This window comes from Austrofundulus limnaeus, unplaced genomic scaffold (assembly GCF_001266775.1).
Source record: "Austrofundulus limnaeus strain Quisiro unplaced genomic scaffold, Austrofundulus_limnaeus-1.0 Scaffold420, whole genome shotgun sequence".
Classification (NCBI taxonomy): domain Eukaryota; kingdom Metazoa; phylum Chordata; class Actinopteri; order Cyprinodontiformes; family Rivulidae; genus Austrofundulus; species Austrofundulus limnaeus.
In genome coordinates this window covers 2,982-13,030 of record NW_013952822.1, presented here as the reverse complement: position 1 = coordinate 13,030, position 10,049 = coordinate 2,982, and the positions used below count along the sequence as shown (strand labels likewise).

General features: G+C 35.9%; 2 protein-coding genes across 2 annotated transcripts in view; one reads left to right on the top strand and one right to left on the bottom strand.

The window, feature by feature from the left end:
* Positions 1–8,233, top strand: part of polr1d (RNA polymerase I and III subunit D) — a gene marked incomplete at its 5' end in the record, with an annotated part of 13,751 nt that extends 5,518 nt beyond the window's left edge. Inside the window, 1 exon segment of the mRNA XM_014024399.1 lies at positions 7,977–8,233. Coding sequence (XP_013879853.1) covers positions 7,977–8,024 — 48 coding nt within the window.
* Positions 2,900–4,009, bottom strand: polr3h (polymerase (RNA) III (DNA directed) polypeptide H; the record flags this gene model as incomplete). The annotated part of the gene is given in 3 exon segments (XM_014024398.1): positions 2,900–3,482; positions 3,595–3,829; positions 3,946–4,009. Coding segments are annotated over 3 exon segments (350 nt in total), but the record flags the coding sequence as incomplete, so codon positions are not given.
* Positions 8,234–10,049: the final 1,816 nt, after the last annotated feature.

The window sequence follows — 10,049 nt, the reverse complement described above, 5'->3', positions numbered from 1 at the left end:
CACACACACACACACACACACACACACACAGCTCTACTGCTCATCCCACAAATGCATTGTCCTTGAACATGTGGCTTCATTTAAAAAGGAAATAACAGGTTTTCCAACAGTACAAGATTTATTGTTACAACAAAGAAATAGTCTACCAAACATCCATTTACTTTTTGTGCTATAGGTAAGCCTAAACTAAAAAAAAAATAGTTTTTTGTTGCTGTGTTTACTACAAATGCTAAAATGAAGTTTATTTATTTTTTTTACAATAAAGATATCTTAAAAGAGTCATGATCTGATTACTGTGGGGGTTTTTCCATGCTGTTTGGTGACTGCTCAATAGTTTTTCGTTTTGATGGACTCAAGGTCTGATCTGACAACATTGTCTGGTTTTGAGCTGGTTTCAACTGTTATGAGGCATCAGGAAGAGTCAGAGGTTTCTGTGAAAGTAGTTTGAAAATGGGTTTTGTTTTCACAGTTAAGAGATCTATTAAATATTAGTATCATAGGAGCCATTTGTAGCTCTGGGTGTTCTGGGTATAGTTTGGGTTCTTCTTTTGCTTTTATAGTTCACTTTGGTTTGGTGGCAGTGTTTGTTTATTTGGATTGACACTTTGACCTATATTTTTGCTCTRCCACTGGTGGCAGTGTGGAGGGGAAATCTATATAGGTGGCAAGGTGAGAAGGAAAGGTGGAGGGTGTAGGGAGGTCACACGGTTTTTACCGCTCTCTGTTAATATACTGGTTAACCTCTCATATTCACATTTTACCATAATTTTCCATCTATTTGACAAGCTGCCATAGACCGCCACTCTGGACTTTGTAACATTTAATAATCAAAAATAATATAATAAATGGGAGTTTCCCCAAACATATCTCCCAGTCTGGACATTATACTAATTGGAGCGCGTCAAATGCCTGGATTCCCCCGCACCCAGAAGCGACTAAAAGGTTGGATTTGATAGTCGCTACAAGTATTATAGGATTTCCTTGTCTACTACAAACATCTGCTGATTGTTGCCCTGGTTTGGATTTTTCCATTCATTTACAAATACTTTCCTTTCAAATTCAGGATACAGGTCCATGAAAAAGTACCTCTTTTTTATGGATTTTAGTGGAAATACACCCCTTGAATGATGATGTAGACATGAAATTACTACCTTTCCTACATTTTTTAAACAAGATTGTCTGAGTCACCCCCTCTCAGGGTTTTTATCTAGACTTTTGCTACTGTTAGCTTTTGGTCTCAGTCTCTCCGTACACCTTTGATTTTTAGCTACATTTGGCCAATATTTTGCTTTTAACTAGTCTTTAGGCCTCTAGCCAGCTGTGTAATATATTAACCTATAGCCTTTTAATATTTTAATTTATTAACACACTGCAAAAATCTATCAGTTAATCATAAACAACCCTATAAAACATAGCCTTAATTATAAAGCAATGACAAGGCAGTGTTAAATTTCTACTTTTCTAATTTTATGTAGCAGCAAATAAAGATGAACAAGTAGATATTTAATTTTTTCTAATTCAATTTATCCAACTGAACTTTAATTTACAATGTTTTTTCAGACTCTTGGTTAAATAATACAGTAAAGCAGAGGCTCTCAAACTGGGGACCCAGGACCCCCAGGGGTCCAAGAGCTATGTCTCGGGGGGTGGTGGTGGTGGTGGGGGGGGGTGTCCTCGAAAAATTTCAATAAATTGTTAATTTGGTTTTTATTTTAAAAAATGCATACGTGGAACAATGCACTAATAAAACAAACATACTAAACCAAACAAAAAATAATATTACCATGGCATTTAGGGGTTAAAATCAACAGTAAACTATTTTGCATTAACAGCATGGGGTTGATGAGGGGGTCCCTGGAAATTTTTCACCTTTGTAAGGGGTCCCCAGATCCAAAAAGTTTGAGAACCCCTGCAGTAAAGTCACTGCTGAGATGTAACATTTCTTCACCACAAGGAGGTGCTGCAACACAATAACTGTCATATTTGTTCTACTGTTCACACAATCTGCATTTTGATTGATTTCAGTTAGAACATCAGTGCATTTTGTTTGCATGAAACCTTTCATCTTTACATTGTAATAATAGTATTAAAACTGGCTTTTATCTCATCAGAAATATTGCCAAATTAAGATCAATTATCTCATTTGCGGATGCTACTTCTCTCATTAATGCTTTTATTTTCTGTCCTCTTGATTACTGCAATTCTCTGTTTGCTGGTCCGCCTAAAAAAAAACCTTAAACGCCTCCAGTTGGTACAAAATACAGCAGCTAGAGTCCTCACTAAATCCCAGAAGTATGATCATATCACTCCTGTTCTCGCTTCTCTACACTGGCTACCTGTGGTTTTTATGATTTTAAGATTGCATTGATAGTTTTTAAATCATTGAATGGATTTTCACCGTCTTATATTTCAGAATTACTTACACCACATACACCACTGTGACCGCTGAGATCATCTGATCAGTCGCTACTTATAGTACCCAGAGTAAGACTACAGGCAGAGGGTTATAGAGCCTTTTCTGTTAGGGCTCCTCTTTTATAGAATGCACTGCCGCTTTATATCAGACAAGCTTCTTTATTGTTCTCTTTTAAATCTCTTTTCAAAACATATTTTGAGATGCCTTTTAATTGTTGACTTTTGCATGTTTTATTTTTATTTGTGCTATGTTCTTATGTGTTTTGATTTTACTATATGATGTAAAGCACTTGTAACTGGGTTTTGAAAGGTGCTATACAAATAAATGTATTATTATTATTATTATTATTATTATTATTATTTTATTTCATAATAAACGAGCGAGTCCCTCGCAGTCAAACAGCTTCTGATATAAAATGCCAATTTGTCATTTTACGACCATCACTTAAACCCATTAAAATAAATGTACAGCTCCTTCTCTCTCTCTGGTGAAAAAAATGTTTTACTGCAGATTGAGACAGAAAACTACTGTACAAATACAGGCTGATAAATAAACTTTGTATGCTCCATTGAATCTTGAGTAAAGCAACAAATCTTACAAATATAACATGTCCTTCAAATCAAAGAATTGTTTTCTTGTACTGTTATTTTAAATTATATATTCTTACACAGCAAGTAAAGTTGTTTTTAATTGTTTKAAAAAACATAAATTTCGAGGCAGTAAAATTTCTTCAATGAAATGATTAAAGACCTGATTAGTTTCTGGAATTTCTCACCCTTGTTTAGTTAATAAAAACATTTATAAAAGCCAATGACACATGTAAACACCCTGCTGGTGTATTTTGAGCTGATGTTTCAATCAGTCTGTGTCTTCTACACCGGACTAACTTGGTGCAAACTGCAGCTCTGTGTCTCAGGACACGGTCCTCTGTGGACCGTCTCTCTGTGTCTCAGTTCGGCTGCAGAGCTCCGCCTGTTTACAGACACAACAAACAATCTCTTCTTCTTCTGTGATGCTAACTGTTCCACCACGACAGCAGACCCAACCCTGGGTCACAGATGGTCCCCTGAAGCAAACAAACAAATAAAACAATAAACTACAACCTTCATCAGTGCCGTCAGTCTGCAGCATCCTCAAAGACCATTTCTGTGAGTTAAAAGTTAAAAATGGACTCTTACGATCAGAGTGTACGGTGCCTCCTTCTTCTCCCCGCTCTCCTCCACCTGCGGCGCCGTCGCCTGTCCTGGTTGTGCCGGTGCGTTGGAGGCGGGGGCGGTTGGGCCCGTCGGCGACGTGTCCACGAAAACTTCGTCTGCCACCCGAAACCGGATCTCCTCTCCCTGGTCCATGTAGAGGTCGTGTGCGCCCTCGTCCGTCTCGTACTCCCAGACCCAAACCTGCTCGGCTTCATCGCTGACCCTGCAGCTAAGGACCACTCCACTTCAGCCACGGTCTACTCYAGACTCACACATTCAGCACGTCACAAAGCAACATTAACCCGCTGCTCTTCATTTGTGAAGTCAGGATACAACTTAGCCGGCTGCTGAAGAGACTCGGGAGGGATGAGGATGTCGTCAAAGAAACCCATCGTCACTGAGAAGCAGAGGTTAGGGATTATAAAGTGACTCAAAAGTTTAAATATCTGCATGAATCAGGTACACAACGATTTAAAAATTTTAACGTTTAACAGTCATGCACCAAACTCTGGTTGAATTGTTTGTGTATGAATTGATCTCTGTATTAAGTAATTGTGAAATTTTATGTATACGATTTTATGAATACATTTATTTATTTTTTAATGTACTTTTATATCCTCCTTATTGTTTTTTTATGTAAATATGGATGTAAAGTCTGCCTGCCAATAAAGTTTGATTGATTGATTGATTGAAACCATCGGCCTGAAACCGGTACCGGTTCGTTGATTGGCCAAAAAAAAAATTCTAAAATCCAAAATTTTCCCGGGTTTTTAGAACAGTGAGTAGTTTTTTTCTTACTGAGGAGTTGGCAACAGTGAATGTCTTTAGTGTAGAAGTTTTTTTTTTGAGGATGTATTTGTTTTAAGAATCGGTGCATCTCTAATGTTTAACAAACTGAACTAAAAACAATGTATGCAAGGAATTAAATTATTTATTATATCTTGACCAATTTCCTACATATCCACTCGGAAGTGATTCTGCTTCACATTTAAATAAAAAAATGCTGGAGGGTCAGAAAAAAAAAGAGAGAGATTACCTGTNGCTACTCATTCCAGGTAGAATCTGCCAGTACGAGAGAGAGAGAGAGAGAGAGAGAGAGAGAGAGAGAGAGAGAAAGCAAAGATAAATATTATGTGTCTTTCATATCAGATTTTTAATTGATTCAATTTTCTGCTGCAGCAGGAAGCAATCCAAGTGTCACCCGTAAGTGTAACACAGTTTTTCTTTCTCCTCCAGAACACATTTCTTGTAGATAAAAGAATCATTCTAAGTCACAAATACTCACAAATTAAAGTCACACGGGTTGTGAGGTGAGACCTTATCAAATAACAAACAAAAATGTTTTAATCAGAGATGAACGCGTTAGATTTTAAGGCTTCACAGCCTCACAAATACAGTATCTCTTTATTTAATTGTCACTCCTATTTTATAAACAGACACAGTAAAATGGTCTCACAWCTAATTTCGGAAAGAAATAGTTGAAGGTTAGTTAGATACAGTTCATGTAATTTGAAGTGGGGTTTGGTGGAAAGGTTCTGAACAAGCAATATCTTACCTGTTGTAGATCGCTCCCTGAATGACATCATCTTTTTTCTTTTCTTCTTCTTTTTTTTGTCACTTCAGTAGAAAATGAAACCAAATATTATTAGTTTATTTAGTTGATTTGTTTCTTCATCATCAGTGACTTTTTTTTACATCATCTGATAACATTGATGAGTTACTGGCTAGTCTGAGCGCGGCCCAAACCAAAATGGATTGCTGCCATCCTAAAACATATTTTATTTCACAAGTTTTATTGCAGCTAAGGCTACTTATTAAACTTTTACATGGCAGTGGTTTTGTGTTTTACAGTAATTTCAGTGGAAATATAATATTTATAATGTACATGCTACAGCTAACTGCTGCTGGCACTATTTGCAGTTCTAAAACTATTTCTAAAATAATGTTTCTATAAATCACCCTAAAATCTTTAATGCTAGAGCTGTTTTATGAAAGCTGCAATCCACTTTGACCATGGCTCTGCTCAGACYAGCCATTAGCTCATYGCTCTGGTCAGAATTAAGCTGTATTTACTGAAGTTATTTTCCTCATAATTAACCAAAAGACTGACAGATGGAAAAGATCATTTTTAATAATTACGTCCTGATGCATCTCAGTAATCCAGGTAAAAAATCAAAANCCCACACCCCCTCCCCTATCCACTTTGATGCATTTTTCAAATTTCGCCTTGGGGCGGAGTTATCTTTTCCCAATGGGGGTAAGATACACTTTAAGGGAATTGCTTTACTGTAATGTCAGATGACATTTGGCCCCTGTTTTAAATGATGATAAACCATACTTTCCGATATTCAAAATAGTGATAACTGGTAGATAGTTAGTTATTAGCGGTTCTGCATTTTAATTTTAGAAAGCGCAAATCTGCTTATGAATTATAAAAATTAGTAAAACCGCTAAAGCACAATTGACATATTTAGGTCCACAATTAGCGGATTTGCGCTTTAGCGGACTGGTGCCCACCACTGACAAATACAATGAAGTGAAAGGAAGCAGAGAGAAGAAAAACCTTGTCTGCCCCTTTTTTTTCTCAAGTTAACTCAAACAATACTAATCTTCAATTAACAACAAACAAAACAAAAAACATGAAATCCTTCTAGAATTTGCATGAATACACATTATACTGTTTCATATTTCTTCAAAAGCCCAACTTTTATCATTTTCTTAAACATGTATATTGATATAGCATTTTTAACATTCTCTTCCAGATTATTCCACAATCTTACTCCTTGGATTGAGGTGCACCGTTCTTTCAGACTGGTTCCAAATTTATGTTTCATGAAAATTTCTATTCCCTTTAGGTTATAACAGCTCTCTCTCTTAATAAAGTTTATCTGGATGTTTAAAGGTAATGTCTTTTGGTGAGCTTTATACATAACTAACAAAATGTTATAATCAGCCAAATCATAAAATTTAAATAATTTCAATTTACAAAATAATATACCAGATGAATAATGTTAATGTTTTTGAGGGATAATTCTTATGGCTCTTTTCTGCAAAACAAAAACAGGATTTGTAATAGTCTTACATGCTTTCCCCCATACCCCAACACAATAAACTAAGTGTGGAACAATTAATGTGTTGTATAACAAAAACAGAGCTTTATCATTAAAGAAGTCCCTTACTTTGTAAAACAATGCAATAGATGCAGCTATTTTAAATTTTTAAATAATTCATATGAGGTTTCCATGTCAGTTTCTCATCAATAATAACACCCAAAAACTTTACCTCACTGACTGTATTAATCTCTACACCATCAACTCTAAATGGAATGTTAACAGTTCTTTGTCTCTTTGTAAATATCATATACATACTTTTTTCCAGATTTAATGATAATTTGTTAAGTTTAAACCAATTTTTTATTTTCACAAATTCTATCTGCATTATCTTTAACATTCGTTCTGTTTTTACCCAAACAATAACCTTCTTCGATAACCCAACCTTTATCATTCTCTTGAACATATACATTGATACATTTTTAACATAATTTTTCAGACTATTCCACATTCTTACTCCTTGGATTGAAGTACTCAGTTGAGGTATTGAGTACTTTAGCTTGGGTACTTGTCATTGCTGTGTACCGTCACCGAGTACTTACTGAGTTAGAACCTAAACATTACTCAATAAATTTAAAAACTCATTTATTTTGTTTAGAACAAGGTGGTCTTCTTCCTGATAGGCCTACAGCCCCTCTGACTGGATCAAATCAAATATATAAAGCATGATATGTACTACTGTTGAAACTTTTTTTTAAATAAATAAAAATAACAAATAAGATTTTCTTTCAACTTGTATAAATTTCTTAAACCTGGAACTGAGAAATTTTCACTTGAATTCTAAACTGGGACACAAACAATTGAGTACTGGTATCGGTTCAGAGTATCGGGGTATTTTGTACGAGTGCAAGTACTTGTACCAAGCCCGATACTAGAATCAGTTTCGAGACACCAGTAGTTTAAACTAGAGTAAATTGCTCTGTTTTTGCAAGCTGAACTCACATGCAAATCACTCTCTCCCCTCCTTCCTGAAAGGACCCCAATGACCCTCAGGAAAGAAGAAAAGGTGTTTTAAATGTTGACTGTGTCCAGCATTACTGAATCTAAAAAATAAATAACATTGTCCACTGGTCAGTTTGTTCTGCAGAAGCTTGTTAATTACTTAAATTAAATCAGGTGTGCTGGTCCACATAGAACAGTGTGCTTCTAGATCCAGGACAAGGAAACGATCAATCATTTTTACCACAAAATGTTTTTGTCTCCATCAGAAGTCCTGACCTTACTTCTAACCACGTTCTTTTCATTTTATTTCAGGCAAGAGTTAACGAGTTCAAAGAGAGGCAGGATCAGCCCATGGAATGAGCTTCATCGACAGACACGCAATCACCTGCAATAAATGTAGGAATTTGTTCAGGAAAAAACACATTTATGTGCGCTTCATGTAACACAAACTTCCAAGTCTTTAGAAAAGTCTGAATAATATCACATTTAAACATTTGTACAGTTGTTTTTTTTATTTAAAAGTTTATTATTCTTGTGTTGCTGGATTAATAAAGTATAAAAATTTAAAACTTGCTTACAAAAACTTTTCTTACATTCTTCACTCATCTTTTTGACTTGTATTTATTGTTACAATGACTTATATAACTGATTGAAAGACACTCAAACCCTGAAATGATCAGTCCATAAAATAGCAGATTTCTCTCATCTGTTTTATTTTTGAGCCGTGTTTGATGAATGAGAAGGAACTGGAAGCTGATACATCCTTATTAGCAGAGGAATGTGGCATGAGCGACTTCATACAGAGCCAGAGGGACAGAAGGGAAAATCTGAGGAGAAAGGGGTAAATAATGAGGCTGAAGTTGTGTGAGGTTAATCACATCACATGTTCAGGACTATAAATCTGTGGGAACAAAAAATAAACCGCAACTTGTTAGACAAAATAAACGCACCAAAGGAGAAATGGGGTCTGACAGGAAACCATTGACATGCAGTTTTGAAACCATTTCTTGACATTTTTGGGAAAATAAGGTGTTTGCTTTCTTGTCAAAGATAACGTGAAAAGATTAATATGATTACGTTTGTCAGCTCGTGAAGTCACAGCCAGCGGTTGGCTGCTGCAGCTCCACAAAAACGCATAAACTGGTGGGAAACATCATTTCGCTGCTCGTCTTTGTGTTAGTTTATCTTAGATGAAGCCTTTGGAAAAAGTAAAATAAGATGCTTTTGTCTTCTATCCAACCTTAATAAACAAATATAGGAATGACATTCTTTAAACATGCAACAAAGATGGAGTGAAACGTTATAGCCATGGTGTTGAGACATCAAGCACTGCTTTTAGACAAAGGAGATGATTATAGACTTCAGGAGAAACAGTGGAAGACCAAACCCTGTTTCTATCATGGAAGAAGTGGAGGTGGTTGAGGAATATAAATACCTCAGTGTTCATCTGGACAACAGACTGGACTTGGAGACTCAATAGTGAAGCAATCTACAACAGAGGACAGAGCAGACTGTACTTCTTGAGGAAGCTGAGATCCTTTAATGTCTGCAGCAAGATGCTGCAGATCTTCTACAAGTCTGTTGTTGAGAGCATCATCTCTTCTGCTGTCATCTGTTGGGGTAGCAGCATTAGAGCCAGGGACCTAACTGACAAAGAAGGCTGGTTCTGTTCTGGGGACGACTGTGGAACCTCTGGAGATGATGGTGCAAAGAAGGGTTTTACATAAAATCAAGAACATTGTGGACAACCCTGACCATCCTCTTCATCAGACTGTCAAAGAAAAACAGAGTGTCTTCAGTTGGAGTCTTCTTCAATTTCGCTGTAATACAGACCGCTACAGAAGATCTTTCCTGCCCTCAGCCATCAGCATCTACAATAACTCTTTAGTTAAATGAGTTAAAACAACACCTAATTTCCCTCTGGAATTAATAAAGTATTTTTGAATTGAATTTGGATTTGATTCCAAATAAGATGAATGGTGATCATGTGAATGATTATTTAAATTTAGAAAAATTAGGAGTTTGTCCATCATTTGAGTGGTTCATGCAGTGCTTTAAACCTCTAGGAGGCATTTCAACAAGCAGAGATGAAGTTATAGTGGGGAGATCAAGTATTTGATACACTGTTGATTTTTCAGGTTTTCCCACTTGCAAAGCTTGTAGATGACTGTAATTTTTATCATAGGTACTCTTCAACTGTGAGTGATGGAATCTAAAACAAAAATCCAGAAAAATACAATGTATGATTTTTAAATAATTAATTTCCATTTTATTGTGTGAAATAGGTATTTGATGCACCAGAAAAATGAAACAATATTTGGTACAGAAACTTTTGCAATTACAGAGATCAGACGTTTCCTGTAGTTCTTGACCAGGTTTGCACAC